Genomic DNA, 21,800 nt, shown 5'->3' with positions numbered 1-21,800 from the left:
GGTGTTTGATGTGGTTGTTTTGATCTATGTGTGAAATGTATTTGCTATCTGATGAAAGCTTGTGTTGTGCAGCATCCGGACATGTACGAGCGAGCTGTGCTGCAGAATTCCCGGCCGAAAGCCTACGGTGTGTCTGTGGATCTGTGGAGCATTGGTGTCACCATTTACCACACAGCTACCGGTAGTCTTCCATTTAGACCATTCGGAGGACCACGCAAAAACAGGGAGATCATGTATGAAATCTCACGAGCTTTCAGAGGATAAGCGTAAAGTAGGATGTTTTATTTACTGATTTTGGTAACTTTGGTGATTCTCCTAGGTACAAGATCATATCAGAAAAACCAGCAGGAGCAATAGCTGGTGTGCAGATGAAGGAAGGCGGACACATTGAGTGGAGAGACAAACTGCCACTCTCTTGCCAACTATCAGAGTAAGAAACTCAAAAGTGTGCAAGTGTGGTAAAACATTTTGGACCATAGTGGAATATTTGTAAATGCTCCTTAATCGGTAATGCAATATAAAAAATGTTTAGATCGTAACGGTAATACCATTTCTTAAATATCGCACAATTTATTAAAGGTCCTGTGAAATTAAAAACGTTTTTTTAGATGTTGGAATCTGTATGCCAGTTTTAAGGATATCGATTAGCTAGCATGCTTCAAACAAGTGACACAATTCACATTTAGAAGATGTAAACCTGATATAAACCTTCAAAGCTTCCAGTTTGTCACTTCATCTTAAATGTATCAATGACTTTTTTTTGACATCACATCATACTTCATCAACTTATCTTGACCAATCAAATGCTCTCTAGTAACTGACATGTCCCGCCCCCTTCAAGACTTTTTTAAATTTGTTTTTATTTGATGCGTTTGATCTCAACCACTCTCGCTGGCAGAGCTTCCATAATAATGAAATGCTATTGGCTGTTTTTTAAAAAGTGGAGGACCTGTTATATGACCTATTATATATATTTTTTCAGTTGTGATTACGTGTAGTATCTTCAATTCATTCAAAAGCCATTAAAGGTGTATGGCTGTCTTTTTTTTCTGATGAACCCAATAGGAGTTACAGTACTATTAAATAGCATCCTGGCTCATTCCAGCTTTATAATGGCAGTGAATGTTGGAGACTTTGGAGCTTTAAGATCTTGGAATATCCATCCATCATATATTAATTCATGTGACACAATGAGTTAATGAATGCCATTTAAAGAATGTTGCATTTTTAGAAATCACTGCTTTCTTTTTTATTTGCGTTTTTCGTACTGTCCCAACTTTTTCTTTGTGTTTAAAATAAATTAAAAAATTATATACAATCAATCCTGAAATTATTCATACCCCTGACAAATTATAAGTTACTGAGTTAAAGTTCCTTTTTTTTTTTTTTACCAGAAATGGCACGGGCTTCTCCCAAAATAAAAGGCATCACTGTGAAAAAAATTTACATTAACAAAAAAAGTTTAACAGATTTAACCTGTCGACAACTAGGTATTCACCAAACAATACATTTTAAATTAGCATGTTGCAATCTTGGAAATTGAAAAGTGAACGCATAGTAACAATTTTTTATTTATTTCTCATTATTTAATTATACATCAAATTATGACTAGATATTTTTACATGTGTGATTTTTTTTTTTTTTTTTTTTTTTTTGTAAAGGAATAGTTCACCCAAAACTTTCCTCACTAATAACTAATTTTATGCCATTAAATATTGAAGAAGATATTTTGAAGAAAGCTGAAAATCTGTTACATGGTTATATGCGCACGGACTTTACATTTCAGTCAGCCAGCCTCAGAGCTTCCGGTTAATTGTCATCCAATACAAAAATTGCTGCATTTAAGATCTGATTTCTTTTTAACAAACAGAAATCTTCACTGCCTGGATGAGATACGATATAAAGTGGGTATCAGACCAAACCAAAAGCACTGCATTAAATTATATTTTAAAATATGGACATTTATTTTACCCCAGTATTTTAATGGAATTTTAATTGAAATCTCATTTTACGCTTTAACAACCAAATGGATGCTTAAGTCTATTTAACTGATTATATTTGAGTTGCATTACAACATCGATGCTGTAAAAGGAACCTTATGAAATTGAAAACAGTCTCATAAATCTCTCACCGGAAGTTCATCATTGCCTGAAAAACACTAGCTGTGCATATAGCCCCTTCTATAGTAGAAAAAACAAACACTACAGAAGTCAATGGTTACTGATTTCCAGCATTCTTCAAAAGGTTTTCTTTTATGTTCAACAGAAGAAAGATAATCAAACAGGTTTGGAAAATGTAAAGGGTGAGTAAATTATGGCAGAGTAAATTATGGCAGAATTTTTGGTTTTGGGTAAACCATCTCTTTAAGACTCATTTATTTATTTGGTTTTCTCATGCACTTATTTGCTTTTTCATTGTTGACATAGTGGAAAGGTTGTAAAGAACACGCGTCTCTTAATATTTAGCATCAGATTAAAAATGGCTATTTGGTTTTTTTTTTCATAGGGGTTTGAAGACCCAGTTGGTCCCGGTGTTGGCCAACATATTGCAGGCCGATGAGAAGTGTTGGGATTTTGTCCAGTTCTTTGGTGCCACTAATGACATCCTGAACCGCATCACCATCTACATCCTTTCTCTCCAGCAGGCCACAACACACAGCATCTACATAAAATTCCACAACACGTATGTGTGCTCTTGATGAACAGACCGCAGATCTTTGCACTACTTTTAGTAATTCTGTATGAAATATTTTAATAGTATTGTATAAATTAAGGTAAAAAAGTTACGTACACCTTGCAGAATCTGCAAAATGTTCATTATTTTTCCAAAATATGAGGCATCATAGAACATTTTTATTTATTACTCACTTGAATAAGAGCTTCCTATGGTGGCTGAGAGAGTTTAAGATAAGTATGCAAATAGAAAAACACTAACAAATTGCGAAAACATCATCAATTTGACAACACGCGTACACACAAATTATTATTGTTATTATTATTATTACAACACACAAAAATACAAAAGCACATTGCAAAAAACTTTTTTGTTTATTTTAATAACCTGATCAGAAAGGTTTTTTTTGTTGTTGTTTGTGTATTTCTAGTCCTAATAATAAATAAATTCCCTACTCAGATCTCTCAAAACACAGCTGGCTGTGGAAGCAACCATTTTCTTCACTTGTTTGGAATCCCTTGTTACATTTTCATTGTGGCCTGCACTATTTGCAGTGCATTTGTCTATTTGCATGTGTTGACAACACTGATATTACAGGATTGGCTGGATTGCCTGCATGACAGCAATCACGTGCACTTTGCATTTATTATTGGACAACTTCTGTCTCACAAACTTCCAAACAATTAACTTTTTATGCCATCTCTATATTGTACACATCATACTTATTAAAAGACTTCAAATATTTTACTGCAGTAGGCCAAATCATCTTTTTTGTCCAATAATTTGTTTATAAAGGCTAGATTGTTTGCATAGGTTTATTTTTTGCATTTTCATACAGACCCTTTACTGTATACTGCCCCATACATGATTTCAAATGTATATTTTTAGTGAATAACTAAATATCAACTCTAATACTGTAAGTCTTAAAGACTTGTAATAGAATAGTGACCATTGATCATGCCACCCCCATAGCGTTTTCTTAACAAACTAAGATAAATAATTATTCTTTAAAATGGTTCTAAAATAATTTATACATTTATAAAATAGTTTTATCCTGTCAAGCTTATTTTGGGAATGTCCTTTTGTTCAATCTTTTTGGAATAATGTGATTGGATTAATAAACAAATAAATTATTGATCTCGTCATGTGATTTGTCATCATGCAGCAAAATATAAGCCTCGAGGTGTCCGACCTGACCACCTCATTTGCAGCTCAGCCCCTGCCTGCGCCCAGCTAATCTTGTTGATTGCCGGCTGCAGCCATGGTTCAAGTCGAACACACCTAATGTCTTAGTGTTTTGCAGCCAATTTGAGCTCTCTCAGCCACCATGTCTTTCCGATAACAGATGTTTACTAGAAGTTTAACAATATTTAAAATTGCTCTAAAATTGACAGTTGAAGTTGTTGTTTTTTTATCTCACTGTTTCCCTGTAGACAAAATAAGTTTAATTTACCCTGATCTTGATATATTTACCACCCTGGCTCTTTATATATCGTTTTTCAATAATTGTTTTGTTCTGAATTACTTTTACACAGTGATTCCACACTCAAAATTATATTTTGGTGTTTTCTTTCAAGGGTCTCAATCTTTTTTGAGGATGTTCAGGCCCAAACTGGAATTGAACCTGCGGCTCAACAGTATTTATTTCAGGGCCATCCTCTTATATTAGATCCGAGCATGAAAGTAGTGAACCTTCCCCACACCAGCTCAGATAACCCCATGATTCTGATCAGCCGGCGACTGGAAAAGCTAATTGGATATCCCTTCGAAGAACGTAAGGACACAATACATTTTTGGTTAAGACTTTAGTATATAGCAGGGAAAGCGTATTCACTTTGACATTTACCTCAATAAACTCCCAGATTACGGTTTCATTATCAGTATAGGAAATGTTCATGCAGAATAAAACCGTGTCCTAACAACACGCAATGTGACAGGATTCCAGAGATGAGCAGTTTTGCTGTCTGCACAAGACAAACTTTTTCTAAAATAGAAACTTTGCCTGTCACCACCACCATAAATGATGAGGAAAGAAATACTTTTTAATTTATTGTTTGTTGCAGTGTTGTTTTTAGGACACGGTGTACATTATTATAGTACAATATATTACACTAAACATCAATTAAAAAGCAGCTACTAAGAAATTACTAAAAAAAAAGTTATTCACCATACTTCTCTTAAGTGGTACCAAGTTTTTGTTTCTGTGCTTGTTTTTTTTTCTCTCTCTCTTTCTACTTGGCAACATAGTGACCATTTTATGGTACATTTTCTAAACCCTAGAGTCTAATTGAGGTTAATTGAGATCTATTAGCGATGAATTGATTTTTACAAGTCAAAAAAGAAAGGTAACATTACGTTTCAATCAAAAGTTGGGGATTTAACAACAATATATCATACGAATTGCAAAATAAAAGACTGTTTTCACATCATGTTCAAGAACTGGCACAAAGTATTAATAAAAAAAATGGGTGTGGCTCTTTTTCTTATACAGTATGAGTTCGTTACGCCTCAAGAACAGTCAGTCTTGTTATCTGGCATAAAGCTGTGGTCACACTGGGCTTTTGTCCCCACAGACTTCCATTGATACGCATGCGAATGCATCAGACCGGAATCGCAAGGTCATGCGTCACGTTTCGCAGGTCGCTACGGTGCAAAGTTCAAGCTTGATGAACTCTGATCTGCGAAATCGCATCACTTGACTGCGTGAGACCAACTGAGGATCAAAACAGGACCTCTCTGGACAGAAATTTAAAACAAGGAGCAATCACTCACTTTTTTTAATGTCTAATCATCTTGTTTAATCCCGCCCCTTTTCGCTGCACCGTACGACAGAATTTCACACACACAAACTCCAGTGTGACCGCAGCTTTAGTGGAGGATGAGAAAACAATCTTATGAGTGAGTCGTTTAACCAAATTCACCAAGCTTGAACTTTGCAACGCAGCAAACTAAAACTCTTTCAGTCACTGCTAATGAGCTGATGATCTGAATCAGGTGTGTATGGTTAAAGAGACATGGAAAACGTGCAGAGTTTGTCATCAACATGGCTGAGAAGCAGTGATTTAGTTGACAGTCCTCTGCATTTCACTGTAACTAAAGTCATGTTTGAAATGATGATAATTAAGTTTAGTCAACAGGTCCTGCTGTCCAGCCACATGAGCTGATGAGGCAAAATTATAATTTTGTTGTTGTGCAACAAGATATTTATTTAGATACGTGTTTCCATCATAGTTCCATTAACCTATTGGATAATAAAAATGACATGGATTACAATATATATATAAAACAAACAAAAAAATGTTGATATTTTGATGTTCGGTGACACAGTGGCTTAGTGGTTAGCATTTTCACTTCACAGCAGGAAGGTCGCTGGTCCCGGCTGGGCCAGTTGGCATTTCTGTGTGGAGTTTGCAATGGTCCGGTTTCCCCGACAGTCCAGAGACATTTGCTATAGGTGAATTGAATAAACTAAATTGGCCTTAGTGTATGTGTGTGAATAAGTGTGTATGGGTGTTTCCCAGTGTCGTGAATTTTTAAAACGAGCCAAAAACCAGGGAGAACTTTCGGGTATCTTCAAAGCAGAATCCTTTAATAAGAAACTCTGCATCGCTGTGGCGTCATCTAAAGAACTCATTTTACAGACAGTGATGCAAAGAGGTGGGGACAAACCTAAACAAAGCATGCAAATAAAGTGTTGTTGTCAGCAGGGTAAATTGCCTTTCTCCCTAGCCCCAATCTCATCAGCATATAAGTACTCATTCATGATAAATTTATATTCCCACACCAGTAATGGGTTGCAGCTGGAAGGGCATCCGCTGTGTAAAACATATGCTGGATAAATTGGTGGTTCATTCCGCTGTGGCGACCCCTGATGAATAAAGAGACTGAGCCGAAGGAAAATGAATGAATGAATGTTAATGTTTTTTTCAATCTTTCCCTCATGTCTTTTGTAGCTGAATCCCCTTTAATGCCTAAAAAGTTTGACGTCATTGCAGATTGGGTTTTCACCAAGGTAAGCAAGCCTCTTTGTTTTTTCTCTGGTGCTTATTTATGATGAACATTATAACACCATTATCTCTAAACCTCACACTGTGTCCTGTTGTTTATGTTTTTCCTGAAGACCATCGTCAAGGTCATTCATCAGTACCTGCGGATTGCTTATTCACTGCAGAAAAACAGGGAATTGATTCTGCAGGGCTTCTATAGCTACATGTGAGTGCTTACAACTTTTTTTTTTTGTCACCTAATATGTAATGACCTTGACTTTTGAGTCTGTCCAATACTAATATTGTTGACTTTTTAGTGAAAAAACAAGCTCTGAAGTCATTGAAGTGACGCACAGGCTTTCCACAGTGACACTGAAGCTGCATTCTTCTATCAGCACAGAAAAGATTCTCCACACATTGTGAGAATCTATCAGTGTGATTGAATCTGTGTTTACCACAGTACATGATATCATAAAACTAATGCTTACTGTCATTAGCATTATTTGGTAAGGTATTTACTGATGGATGTTTCTTCATTCTTCTCAACCAGCACTCAGACTTTTGCACAGGAGTTTCCAGACTTTATAGACAGTAAGAAGAATCTCCCAGTGGTAAGAGTTCTGTTCTCTATAATATATATATATATATAGTAGAATAAATGAAAGAGAAGACACTGTAGTGGTTTAAGGTTTATCACTGCCATCATTGTGTGTAGATTGATGTGGAACTGCAGCAGATGTACAGCAGGAGAATCAGAGAATTTGAGAATCTACTGCAGTGTTTACGTGTGACACTGTCTAAACACTCAGAGACACTGGCCAATGATAAGAGGTAAAACTTTGATAAAAATTTGGTGCAGTTTAGTTATGTCTAATCTTTTATCATGGTGTAATGTATAATATGCATAATTTTATCATGGTGTAATGTACGAGTATGTATATATATATATATATATTCATTCCTCCAGAAACCGGAGGAAACCCACACAAACACAGGAGAACATGCAAACTCCACACAGAAATGCCAACTGACTCAGCCGGGGCTCGAAAAAGCGACCTTCTTGCTGTGAGGCGATTGTGCTACCCACTGCGCCACCATGCTGCCTGTGTATATATATTATTCATTCATTTATTTTCGGCTAAGTCCCTTTATTAATCTGGGGTCGCCACAGCGGAATGAACCACCAACTTATCCAGCACATTTTCTTACGCAACGGATGCCCTTCCAGCTGCAACCCATCACCAAGAAACACCCATACACTTCCACTCACATACAAGCACTATGGATTTAGCTTACCCAATTCAGCTCTTTGAACTTGTGGGGGAAACCCACGCAAACACAGGGAGAACATGCAAACTCCACACAGAAATGAAAACTGACCCAGCCGAGGCTCGAACCAGCAACCTTCTTGCTGTGAGGCGAGACCGCGACCCACTGCGCCACCGTGTTCTATATATATTATTAAATATATAAAATAGGGTGTCAAACTGGGGTGCTGTAAGTCTAAATGAAATTTTAATTAAAATATCACTAATAAATAATGCAGTTAGTCAAATTTCTCCAGGGTGAATTTTAAACCAATTATCATATGTATTATACACTCACCGGCCACTTTATTAGGTACACCTTACTAGTACCGGGTTGGACCCCATTTTGCCTTCAGTACTGCCTTAATCCTTCATGGCACAGTTTCAACAAGGTACTGGAAATATTCCTGGAATATATTCAATAATTTTGGTCCGTATTGACATAATAGCATCACTCAGTTGCTGCAGATTTGTCGGCTGCACATCATGATGCGAATCTCCCGTTTAACCACATCCCAAAGGTGCTCTATTGAATTGAGATTTGGTTACTGTGGAGGCCATTTGAGTACAGTGAACTCATTGTCATGTTCAAGAAACCAGTTTGAGATCATTCGTGCTTTATGACATGGTGCGTTATCCTGCTGGAAGTAGCCATCAGAAGATGGGTACACTGTGGTCTTAAAGGGATGGACATGGTCAGCAACAATACTCAGGTAGGCTGTGGCATTGACGCGATGCTCAATTGGTCCTAATGGGCCCAAAGTGTGCCAAGAAAATATCCCCCACACCATTACAACACCACCACCAGCCTGAACCGTTAATGCAGGATGGATCCATGATTTCATGTTGTTGACTCCAAATTCTGACCCTACCATCCGAATGTGGCAGCAGAAATCAAGACTCATCAGACCAGGCAACGTTTTTCCAGTCTTCTGCTGTCCAATTTTGTTGAGCCTGTGTGAATTGTAGCCTCAGTTTCCTGTTCTTAGCTGACAGGAGTGGCACCCGGTGTGGTCTTCTGCTGCTGTAGCTCATCAGCCTCAAAGTTTGACATGTTGTACGTTCAGAGAGGTTACTGTTGCTTTTCTGTCAGCTCCCTCCAGTCTGGCCATTCTGACTCCTCTTGCATCAACAAGGCATTTGCGCCCACAGAACTGCCGCTCACTGGATATTTCCTCATTTTCAGACCATTCTCTGTAAACCCTAGAGATGGTTGTGCATGAAAATCCCAGTAGATTAGTAGTTTCTGAAATACTCAGACCAGCCCATCTGGCACCAACAACCATGGCATGTTCAAAGTCACTTAAATCACCTTTTTTATCCCCATTTTGATGCTCGGTTTGAACTGCAACAGATCGGCTTGACATGTATGCCTAAATGTATTGAATTGCTGCAATGTGATTAGCTGATTAGAAATTTTCGTTAACGAGCGGTTGGACAGGTGTACCTAATAAAGTGGCCGGTGAGTGTATATTGTGGTATAATACATATTGTTTTTATCTATATTGATCTTGTCATGAAATAGCCATAATTTGCTGAAAAATAATTGTGGTAATAAATAAATAAACGAACAATGTCAGTTGTTAAAAAAATTTTTAAAGATAAAAACTTTATTAAAAAAGATTTAAAGATTAAAAACTTTTTTAAAGATAAACACACAAGCGAAAAAGAATCGAATAATAATAATAATAATAATAATAATAATAATAATAATAATAATAATAATTTTAAATTAATTAATACAAAAAAGGATTTAAGTAGATTAATGTGCATAAATTATAGAGTATGATTAAGGTGAACGAAATACTTTAAAAATATAGTTAAACCCCGATATAGAATTAAAAAAATATTTTAGAGAAGAAACCATTTAGGACTATTTCAGGGTCTAGAACGTCAAAGGCTTGTGACTAAACCATATAAACACTGTTGAAAATTAATAATGACTGCATTAATATGTATCCCATTATTAATTCAATCACATTCTCTCTTCCATGCAGCATTCAGAAGATGGAGGTTTTGTTGACGCAGATTGTTGATGTACATTTCCAGTATTACAGGGACCGAGGGACAGGAAGTAAGTGGATGTGTGTTTACCTCTCACAATGTCACACAGGGCAAAAAAAAAAAAAAGTTCCACAATTGAACATATGGCTCTTACTCTTTTTACTTCATTTATGATAAGCTGCTTTTACATGATCCACAGTAGAAAGAAAGCGCTATAGAAATATGGATGAATTGAATACTTGACACCAAATGCTACAGCTATGCTACAACTTTCAACCTTTTATTAAAGAACCCTTTTGACTAGTCAAATGGTTTCAGGACACATCTAAAATTCACTATACTGTGTGAGAATGTCAGTGACCTATTTCTATCAGTCCCGAGGAAGCTGGACGTGGAGTTTGATGAGTGGAGCCAGTGCTGAGATTGGTGAGATTAGCGTGTGGCTCGAACCCGCCGCTCCTTTCTGCCTGGCTGCGTTGATAATGCTAGATATGACTCTGCAGAGAATCCAGACAGCTAAAATAGAGCTTATCTTGAGCAGTCACAGTATCAGGATGACATGTAAAATAAATACAGTTACACTTGTTTTCTTTTAAATAGTCTCCTCAAACACTTTCAAGTCATATATTGTTTATTATCTGTATTATGTTGAATTGATTTTCATGACATCATCACAGAACTAGAAAGGGCGTAGACAAATTTTATGGTGGATTGAGAGAGCCTCGTCTGAAACTTATAAAAATTAAATAATTGAAGTAGTTTTTAAGAAGTTTGAAGCAGTTGGCATAGAGAGAAAACTATATATATGTTAGCATGTTTCTAGTATGGATTGGCATGTATATTACTAGGTGGTTGGTAGGGTGTTCTGAGTGGTTGCTAAGCAGTTGCTAAGGCATTGCTAGGGTGTTCTGAGTGGTTACTATAAGCAGTTGCTTAGGTGTTGCTGGGTGGTTGCCAAGATGTTGCTAGGTGCTTGTTAGGGTGTTTTAAGTGGTTGCTAAGGCATTGCTAGAGTGTTCTAGGCGGTTGCTAGCGTGTTCTAGGTGTTTTCTAGGCCATTGCTAAGGTGTTCTGAGTGGTTGCTAAGGCATTGCTGGACGCTTTCTAGGGTGTTCTAGGTGGTTGCTAGGCCATTGCTAAGGTGTTCTGAGTGGTTGCTACGCTGTTGCTAGGGTGTTCTAGGTGGTTACTAAGGTGTTGCTTTGCAGTTGCTAAGATTTTCTGAGTAGTTTTTAAGAAGTTTGAATCGGTTGGCATAGAGAGATAACAATACATATGTTAGCAGGTTCCTAGTATGGTTTGGCATATTTCTTGCTAGGTGGTTGATAGGGTGTTCTAAGTGGTTGCTAAGGTATTGCGAGGCAGTTGCTAAGGCTTTGCTAGATGGTTGCTAAGATTTTGCTGGGTGGTTGCTAGGGTGTTTTAAGTGGTTGCTAAGGGGTTGCTAGGCCATTGCTATGGTGTTCTGAGTGGTGGCTAAGGTGTTGCTAGAGTGATCTAGGTGGTTGCTAAGGTGTTGCTAGGCGGTTGCTAAGGTGTTCTGATTGGTTGCTAAGGTGTTGCAAGGCAGTTGATAAGGTGTTCTAAATTGTTGCTAAGGTGTTGCTAGGGTGTTCTGAGTGGTTGCTAGGCGGTTGTTAGGGTGTTCTGAGTGGTTGCTAGGCAGTTGCTATGATGTTCTGAGTGGTTGCTAAGCAGTTGCTTAGGTGTTGCTAGGTGGTTGCCAAGATGTTGCTAGGTGCTTGTTAGGGTGTTTTTAGTGGTTGCTAAGGTGTTGCTAGGCGGTTGCTATGGTGTTCTGAGTGGTTGCTAAGGCATTGCTAGAGTGTTCTAGGTGGTTGCTAAGGTGTTGCTCGGCAGTTGCTGTGTTGTTCTGAGTGATTGCTAAGGCATTGCTAGGCGGTTGCTTAGGTGTTCTGATTGGTTGCTAAGGTGTTGCTATGCAATTGCTAGGGTGTTCTATGTCATCGCTAGGGTGTTCTGAGGGGTTGCTAGGAGGTTGCTAAGGTGTTGCTAGGGTTTTCTGAGTGGTTACTAAGGTGTTGATATGCAGTTGCTAAGGTTTTCTGAGTGGTTGCTAGGCAATTGCTAAGGCGTTACTAGAGAGTGGTTACGGAGGCATTGCTAGGTGGTTGTTAGGCCATTGCTAAAGTGTTCTGAGTGGTTGCTAAGGTGTTGCTAGGCAGTTGCTAAGGTGTTGCTAGGGTGTTCTGAGTGGTTGCTAGGTGGTTAGTAAGTGGTTGCTAGGTGGTTGCTAATGTATTCTAGGTGGTTGCTGGGCCATTGCTAAGGTGTTCTGAGTGGTTGCTAGGCAGTTGCTAAGGTGTTCTGAGTGGTTGCTAAAGTGTTTCTAGGCAGTTGTTACACATAAATAACCATGTTTTAGCATAAATTAGCATGTTAGCATGATTCTAGTATGAATTAACATGTTGTTAGCATGTTTTACTATGAATTAGCATGTTGTTAGCATAGTTCTAGTATAAATTAGCATGTTGCTAGCATGTCTTTAGCATAAATTAGCATGTTGTTGGCATGGTTCTATTATGATTTAGCATGCTGTTAGCATAAATTTAATATGAATTAACATGTTGCTAGTATGGATTATTATTTTTTAGCAGTCTGGCGGAAATATATGAAGTCATAAAGTTTGAGCCAATGTTAAGTCAATGGGACTCTTCTGAATTTTCCAGGTCAGTTTTCGGAAAACCGTAAGTCGAATCAGTCGGAAACGGCATAGCAACCTGAGTCAGACCAGTTTGGAGGTCTGGAGTTAGTTTGCTGGTTGTAGCTTGAACGGTCAAGGAGGAGATGCATATAAAAATAAGCCTGAGAAGAAGAAGAAGCCGGAAGAGTAATAAGTTTATGTCTTGAGCCACCATAACTCTAGTGTTGGATTGGCATTTTGAAATATTCCTCTGACTGCTATTCATTTATTCTGTCCCAGAGCTCAGCTATAATGAGGAACAGATTCACAAGTTTGAGAAGTAAGTACTGTATTAATCACCAGGAGAATCTCAAATGTGTGTCGAGTAATTGAACTGAGACTTGGCTTCTTTTTGTTCAGGTTAAATCTGTCTTCATACATAAAGAAGTTCAAGAGTTTATTCAGGGATGACTGTTTTCAGAAGTACCAGGATGTTCTGAATGCCACAGAGAGCTGGAGCAGGTAAATTGAGTAAGAATACACCTTTTAATCACTAATAATGACTGAAGGACACAGGAAGTATACACTGTAAAAAAACAAATCAATCAAAAAACAATCGATTTATGTTGGGACAACACGAAGGAATTAAGTTTACTTATTAGTTTTTACAAATTGAAGTTGATTGAACATAAAACAATTAAGCTGTCCCAAAAAACCCTCAATAATTGTGTTGTTTCAGCTCATTTTGAATACATAGTTTGAACAAACAGCAAACGTCATTTTGTTGAGTGAATATTGGTGCATAAATGATAATAACTGGGCCATGCACATTTTTACTACTAAAATTTAAGTGAATATTTATGACCAAATTTTTCATGTAATGTCTATGTATACATGTTAATTAAGAAGAAAAAAATGGATGTTCAAATTTATTGCAGAATATTTTAAAATACGTGACAGTCTATTTAGTTTATAATACCAAATATGCTTGTACAATGCTAATAAAATAATTTGAGAACATGCCAAGGACAGAAAAGAACTAAAGAGGCTGCTACAATTATCCCTATTCTTAAGCATTTGTTTATGCACAACATATTCTAATAATAAAGATATAAAATTAATGAAAACATATAATGGAGAACTGTAATTCAAAATGAAAAAATGACAAATAAAACATGACAAATAGTTCATAACTTTAATAATTAAAAACTTAAATCCTTTTTAATCTTCAGTAAACACTAGAAGAGGCTAAGTCCTATACACACTTTTTTCACACTTGGAAAACAAAACAGAACAAACTGTTATGATTACTAAATTGACTAGAATGTTTCATATACATATATATATATATATATATATATATATATATATATATATATATATATATATATATATATATATATATATATATATATATATATATATATATATATATATATATATATATATATATATATATTGTTTTTAACAGTTTAATAGTGTTCAATTCAATATGTTAACCACTTCATGCTAATATAAATAACAGCTAACACGCTAGATGGCGCCATTCAGCATTAAAACACTTGTACGGATGATAATGGTAATGGAGCAGTTGGAATAATTTAGCAAACTCTTTATTCCAGTTTGACCTAAAAACTCTAATTTAGCAAATAATTCCAAGGAAGAGTGTCATTGACAAATATATTTTTTTGAAAATGTGCATTAAAGTGATACTAAATGCCAGAGGTTTCAATAGGTTACACAAATAATTCATAATAAGACTCTGCTTCAATACATTTGCCACAGTCTGTTTCAAAATACAAGGAGACAGTCCTAAAGTACATAAATATGAGCATTTACATTCACTGCATCTAAAGTGAACTGTTATCTTGCAATCTGTGAACTTAATTAAAAAATGTTGGCTTGTGTCCTCACAAGACTTAAAGGAATAGAACAAGTTAGCCACCTTTAGCACTCAGAGCGTCTTACCTCTGTAGTTAGAGATGTGTTTCTGGACATGACATTTTAATTGACAGTTAAGCAGAAACACAGCTCAAACAACGAGTTGATTTTTTTAACCCAACACAGAGAATCTCACTCACTATTTACTATTCCATTTGAAACCAATTTAATCAATATTATCGATTAAAACTTGTTCAAGTATACACGCATTTGTTAAACCAGGGTTCCCACGCTTCTTGAAAGTACTTGAATTTCAGACATATGAGTTCAAGCCCTAGTAAGATCTTGAAAGTGCTTGAATTGAAAGTGTGTAGTGTTATTTCAACAATTCTACTGTGCTGATTTCAAAATCTGAATGAAAAAAACTGAGAAATACTTAATTTAAAAATCTTACATTCAGATCTTGCACAAGAACTATGAGAAATAATGCATTTGATCAATATTTCAGAAACCACATTTAAATATTACCTGTATTGAACTCAACGAATTTTATTACATTTCTTTGAATATGACTGTTTAAAAAGTGAAACATTCGGAACATCATCATTACTCTGACATTTTAATGTAAATATTAAATTTACGGCGGCACAGTGGGCAGCACCATCACAGCAAGAAGGTCGCTGGTTCGAGCCCCGGCTGGGTCAGTTGGCATTTCTGTGTGCAGTTTGCATGTTTCCCCTATTGACCTTATTCTTCAATGCTGAAGTGCGTGCGTTTTTGCAATTGTTTTAGAACTTCCGATTCAGTTGCCTATGGGAGAAATGACTAGGAATAATAAACGGCAAAAAACGGTCAAACTACTTACTCTACAAACAAGTGTTTGCATTACAATACAGACAAAGTAGAATAATATAATAAGAAAATATTAGTTTGCAACACCAAGCAGCAAAACGAGCTGTTTTTAACATCTAAAAATGAATGGAAGTGAATGAGACCGGAAGTTTCGAGTCAAAATGATTCAAATGGCTGCGCCCGCTCATACGCGGAGAATAAGGTGAATAGTCCAAAAACATGTGGCATAGCTGAATTGGGTAAGCTAAAATCTGAATCTGAGTGTATGTGTGTGAATGGGTGTGTATGGATGTTTCCCAGAGATGGGTTGCAGCTGGAAGGACATCCGCTGCGTAAAACATTTGCTGGATAAGTTGGCGGTTCATTCCGCTGTGGCGACCCCAGATTAATAAAGGGGCAAAGCCGAAAAGAAAACAAATAAATGAATGAATAATAAATTTACGTGAAACGTAAAGTACAGGAAGGACTTTCATGGCACAATATATGCTGGAGGTGTGAATTATAAAGGTGTTTGATTTAAAACTATTAGTAATTGAAAGTCCTTGAATCTGGTGTCTATAAAGGGTGGGAAACCTGTAAACAAGTTTTTATGACTTTTCCAAAATGTGTGGCTTATTTTTGTTTTGTTTCTTACTTTTTCAGTCCTGGAAATTGTAATTTAAAAGTTCCATGACTCTTCCAGGTTTTTCATGACCATTTGAATCCTGAAATAACTGTTGTTGTCCCTGTTTGACTTGGCGTTCACACTGTCATTTTGAAGACAAGACCTAAGATACAAAACAAAAATCTTTTAGAATTTGAATGTTTCAAAAATACTTACTAAACATCCCGAACAGATCTGCAGTGTGCTTGCCTGAACATCCTCGCCATGTTTGCCACCAGGTATTTTTATCAGGCTGAGAACTGATGCAGAGTTTATAAAATGCGTAAAGGAGTCAAAACAGCACAAAGAGTTCCTCCTCTACACAAAAACAAAGTCAGCTGCACGGAGGCAGCATTTCCGACACCTGTTTTAAACTGCTTTAGGCAGCATATAGTAGCTCCTATGACTGGATCAAACGGGTATCTTTAAACATTCTGTCTGTATTAATATCATATTTAGTGACATCATGTCCTGTTCTTGGTTTGTTTATATGGCTGTTGTCCCTGTTGCATTCATGTTTCAGTCAATTAATTCTGATCAAACCACTCCTGTCATGTATGAATACAACCCACCATTAGTCGCTAAGTGATTTAAGTGCATAGCAACAGAAAAAGTAATAAATATTAAGTGTTATAATTATGGGTTATTGGTTTTCCTAACATGACTGTAACATTTATATTACAGTGCAGATCCTTAAATTCACTTAAATCTGACATCCAACAAAGATTTTTGATACTTTAATGGGCTTTGTCAGTGCAGCGAAAATCTTTAAGAGCAACAGATGACTGTGTGAGTGTTGTTTCTGCAGGGTTCTGTATGAGATACAGACACGTCTAGAAAATTTCAGAGGTATTTTGCAGCAGAGGATTTGGGATTTGAATGCACATGAGATCCAGCAGAATAAGGTCAGCCCTCTCTTTCTCACACACACTATCTGTTTTTAGGCCTATTCAGGCAAGACTAGTTGCGGAGGTTAGAAAGATTTTGTATTTTCACACACTCACTTTGTGATCTCAAAAATGAACATGTGTTGTGACCAGAGTTACAGTACTAAAACCCACTACCATATACTGTATGGCTTGTTCAATAGACCACATCAGAATGCAGATTTCTTCTGACATTTTAATCAGTCATTAATACTCTCAAGAAAAAGCTAAGACAATGAGTATGTTTACGTGGACATTGCTAATCGAACTATTTGCCTTAATCTAATAAGACAATAATAGGATTAAAGTTTTTACATGAGTGACTTTTTGAATTTTGCATGTTATAGAATATTGTTTGATTAACGTCATTACGTCACCATTCAACACTACCATTCCTCTGACGTTTTACACAACAACAGTTTGTGTTCACCATATTTGATTTTGGGCATTTCATTTTTAATTTTGCAACAAGCTGAACTGCAGTTAATTTCTCACACTATGCATTAAATTGGCGGATACAAATTCTCAAGCAATAGGCCATTTCAATCACTAACTTTTTGTTCATGCCCCCATGACAAACTCTGAGTTACTCAATGAGAGTATAGTCATCGTTTCCCACTCGCACCAAAAACGCTCTCGTGCTTGAAGCCATTCTCATTTGTTTGTCGTCAAACGCCTGATAACTTCCGTGTGTGCGTCCTGTCGCAAAATATTGCAAAAACAAAACAGTGATCGTTTTATTAAGGTGTTTACATGTCTGTACTGCACTTCAATAATGCGACTAAAATAGGAACACTCTTAATACGATTTCTGTTTAGTTCATTTATGACTTTATTCAGATTTTAAGGTAATCAAAATCATGTTTATGTGGGAGACTCTTGATCAGAGTTTTGTTTTAATCATATTAAAATCAAAGTATTGGCGTCCATGTAAACATACTCACTGTTATTGCATTATGGACTGTTACTTTATAATAAAACACCTTGCTGGGCAGGTGAGCAACTGACCCTGGCTTTACAACATATTTCAAGATGGCTTGAACTGTCTCATTTAATACTGAATGTCAAGAAAACAGTTTCTGTATGCTTCTCTATAAGCAATAGGCCTGTAATGGATAAATTTGAGGTCCTAATTAAAAATAAAGGTATTAAAGAAGTGAATGAATTTAAGTATCTTGGCATAACTCTAGACATTCATATAAAATTTGATAGTCATGTTAAGAAGATAAGCAAGAAGGTTAAGCCAAGTTTGTTTTCATTTTATTTGAAGATTTTTAACATATCAAACTGCAAAATTATACATGCAAACAGTGATATTCTCTCACTTGACGTATTGCATTACATCGTGTTCACAAGCTTCTTAACTACATTAAAGCCTATTGACTCGATATATAAACAAGCAGTTAAAATGATGGACTTAAAGCCTATGCGATGGCATTATTGTGATGTTTTATGTAAACATAACCCTTTTAGTTTTGATAGTTTTATTAAATTTAATTATCTTAAATTGGTTTTTAAATGTTTAAATAATCATGTTCAATAGTGTTTTCAGATCTAATCGGTAGGTATCAAACCTCTCACAGAGTCACACGAGCAGCTGCTAATGGTGACTGTCTAGTGCCAAAGTGTAAGACCTCATTTAGTCAATCTGTTTTCTCTGTTAAGGTAACCAAAATTGTGGAATGATTTACCTGTCAGCCTAAAATTAGAAAGTAATATAAATATTTTTAGTAGTGTTCTGCAGTGTTTGCACAAATAGTCCACTATTAGTTTGTTTGATCATGCCCCCATTGCTTTTGCCTTCAGTAATTTTATGTAAAGAATTATAATGTTGTGTATATGTATCTATCTTATTTTCATTTTGTCAAGTCTCCCGTGGACAGGTGTTGAGAATTAGCCAGTCTGCTAAAACACTTAAACAAATGCATTTGGTTGTCTAGTGTAATTGTGATGTCCATGTCAAATAAATAAATAAAGATATCAGGCTTATGCTGTCAAATTGTAATATTTTTAGTCAAATGTATTGTGTACAAATTATTGTGCACAAACTGTCACTTTTTGATAAGAGAAAATCAATTCGGTGATGGTGGGTTATCAAAAGTATTAGCCTCGTTACCCATCGTTACTGAGATTTTAAAAACGTCCATTTACTGCTAACATTTGAGAATTGTTGAGCACATACTTAAACGCTGCTGATTGACCATTGTGTTGACAAAACAGATATGACTGTGATTGGCTAGGAAGGTCATCGATTCACCATTCTTCACTGCTATTCAGCTAGGATAAACACAGATACACAGACACTGGACTACAGCTATGTTTTGTAGCTTTGCTAAGTTTCCCACATTCATTATGCATTTACAAAACGTTCTAAACTTTGGGACTACCATCGCTTCCCATTTAAAGTGGAATTATTATAGAAAAGCAGACACTGGACAAGGGTAATTGCTCAGATAAAGTACACATTGGGTGGTGTTGGTGTGCATGAATAACTAAGGTGCACTTGTGGCTTAAACATGACCACACTCTTCTTTACTTTTGCAGGTTGTGGATAAAGTTGTGCTTCGAGCTGTCCAACAGCCAATAGAAGCCGAGGTGGTGGATGGAATGAAAAAAGACGAGCACATGATTCTTAAGTATGTCATTGGAATGAAAGAGATGTAGTGTTTATCAGTTCCAACTAATAAATGACATCAAAACTGTTTTCAGAATGACCAGGTTAAAGAATGAGATGGAGGCCGTGGCACGGGAACTACAGAAGAACAACAATATGATAGAAAGGTAGGATCTGTCGCTGCAAGCGCTAATGTTTATGCGTTAAATATCCTTTGAAACTTAACAATAAATCTTCTGTCTTTTTAAGCCTTTCGGTAGTTACCCCTACCATGCCAGTGGAGAAAAAAATACCTCAAACCAACAGACCATGAAGACCTCAAAAGAATACAGAATGCACCAAAATATCTATATTCACAAAGCCCGGAACTCTGAGCTAAAAGAAAAGAGAAAGCAAAACAAAACGCGTCTCAAAACTGTCCTTAGTGAACAAATTTCTCACTTTATTGACTGTTTCCAGGAAAAGCAGCTGAAACTTCATGATGTGTACAACTGTGCAAAGCTGAAAGTACACATTTTGTCTAAACTGGGTTACCTGTATGACTGGAGTCGGGTCCCTTCGTGTGACCTTTAGATTGTTTACTTTTTACTTAATCTGTTACAGTGTTGTTGTTGTTGTCTTGTTTCACTATTTAGCATTTTAAAGTGCACCAAAATGTGCTTATGCAAATCATGTGGGAGCACAACTGTCCTCTCATTGGTCAGAATTCATCTGTTTGCGTTACAACGTTTTATCCAGCACAATGTATTGACTAGTGAGCTCTGCTGGCTTAGTATGACCAAACACTATAAATATACAAAGACTGTTCACTCGCATTACTATGAATGGGAAAAAGTGTAATGCTTCCACAGCAAAGGAAGTCCTGCCTTCTGGTTAAAATAGCCAATCGTCAAGCCTTTTAGCCATGTGGTTCTTTGGGGGACACAAGGCAAGCCATGTTTTTTGGCGACTACTATGTGCCTGCATTAATTTGGACTGGAGAAATGACATCACAAAGTGTTCCATTGTTGTCCTGCGATCTTTACTTTGGGTCTTGTCTCTATTTTTCTATTGTTTATAACTGTCAATGAAAACAGCCATACAGGACATTGGTGTCACGCCAATCATTGCACAGACACAGTTGCTGGAGCAAACTGGAAATAACATGCTTTAAATGTAATTAAAAGTGACAATAATAATAGGGACAGGTCACTTTTTTCAGATTTGGTTGCTGGTTTGAAGTATGTTATTGAATAGCGAGTTCATCAAGTGTTTTTTGATGTTTCAGGATTTCCCCATTCATTTAGAAAATGGCTGTTGGGTGAACAGACTTTCCTTGAAAGGGATTTTGATATGACTCTCACTAATCTGTAGTAAGGGTGTCCAGATATGGAAGTTTTGGCAGATACTGATAACCGATAACTCTTTGTGTTAAATGGTCAACACAATCAAACAGCTCCAAGCTTTGTTTTTGTTGATGCTGGGACACCTTGTTTAGGCGAGTGATTGCTTTGTTGTGGACCCGAGTGTGATTGCAGTGTTCACATACAGTACTGAATGTCTAAACTAACTCAACTAAGAAAGAAAAGCTGCCTTATTCTCAAACAAACACTTCAGAGAAGACTGAATTTAAAATTCTGCTTGAATTGATTTTTACATCAGTCATATCTTTTTAGATTAAATGTTAATGTTATTGCTGCATTTTACCTTTATACAATCTACTAGTATTGATTTCATCAGGCCAAGAAGAAAGAAATGTAGATCTGCAACTACAGTCTTCTTAAGTAATCTTAAGACTTAAATATATTGATGGCACTGTGCATTCAGTTGGCAATAATGGCATTATTATTGCACAGGCATGGAATAAAGACAGGGGTGTTCAATCAGCCCCATGCAATTGATTTTGTTTTTAAGAGATAACAGCAATAATGCTGGTTTGATTAGATTATCGATCACATAACTTAGAGTCCTGAAGGAAGTTTTTTCTTTTTCAACAGTGCTCAGCTGGGATCCAAAAAAAATGTGAACAGTAAATGAATCTAGGGATTACCATATTACAAGTACTGACTGGTATAAACAGACTCACAACCATTTGGAAAGTGAAAGCTGTATGTGGTGGGTTCTGATGTCACATCACAGGGTTTGACTTATGGGGAATTCCTCACACTATGGGGAACTGTAATGACCTTACAAAGACCACGGTGTGGTTCACTGTCAAATTTTATGTATATTTGTCTTGACGTGGAAATTTTAGTGACTTTCCTTTTTAGCAGTTTGTAAACTTGTATCTTA

The 21,800-nt window shown here is 36.4% G+C and overlaps 1 protein-coding gene across 1 annotated transcript in view; it reads left to right on the top strand.

The window, feature by feature from the left end:
* ikbke (inhibitor of nuclear factor kappa B kinase subunit epsilon) overlaps positions 1-21,800 on the top strand; it is a 32,391-nt gene that overhangs the window by 10,553 nt on the left and 38 nt on the right. Inside the window, exons 7-22 of the mRNA XM_056468149.1 lie at positions 73-233; positions 320-430; positions 2,506-2,682; positions 4,251-4,447; positions 6,627-6,685; positions 6,794-6,885; positions 6,977-7,078; positions 7,210-7,270; positions 7,375-7,490; positions 9,964-10,040; positions 12,915-12,954; positions 13,035-13,136; positions 16,799-16,895; positions 19,460-19,551; positions 19,625-19,696; positions 19,779-21,800. The exon at positions 19,779-21,800 is cut by the window's right edge and continues 38 nt beyond it. Of these exons, the coding sequence (XP_056324124.1) occupies positions 73-233; positions 320-430; positions 2,506-2,682; positions 4,251-4,447; positions 6,627-6,685; positions 6,794-6,885; positions 6,977-7,078; positions 7,210-7,270; positions 7,375-7,490; positions 9,964-10,040; positions 12,915-12,954; positions 13,035-13,136; positions 16,799-16,895; positions 19,460-19,551; positions 19,625-19,696; positions 19,779-19,842 (1,620 nt within the window). The 3' untranslated portion in view covers positions 19,843-21,800. The remainder of the gene's footprint in view (positions 1-72; positions 234-319; positions 431-2,505; positions 2,683-4,250; positions 4,448-6,626; positions 6,686-6,793; positions 6,886-6,976; positions 7,079-7,209; positions 7,271-7,374; positions 7,491-9,963; positions 10,041-12,914; positions 12,955-13,034; positions 13,137-16,798; positions 16,896-19,459; positions 19,552-19,624; positions 19,697-19,778) is intronic.

This window comes from Danio aesculapii, chromosome 11 (assembly GCF_903798145.1).
Source record: "Danio aesculapii chromosome 11, fDanAes4.1, whole genome shotgun sequence".
Taxonomy (NCBI): domain Eukaryota; kingdom Metazoa; phylum Chordata; class Actinopteri; order Cypriniformes; family Danionidae; genus Danio; species Danio aesculapii.
Note: the sequence above shows the minus strand (reverse complement) of the source record. Positions and strands in the feature narration are given on the sequence as shown.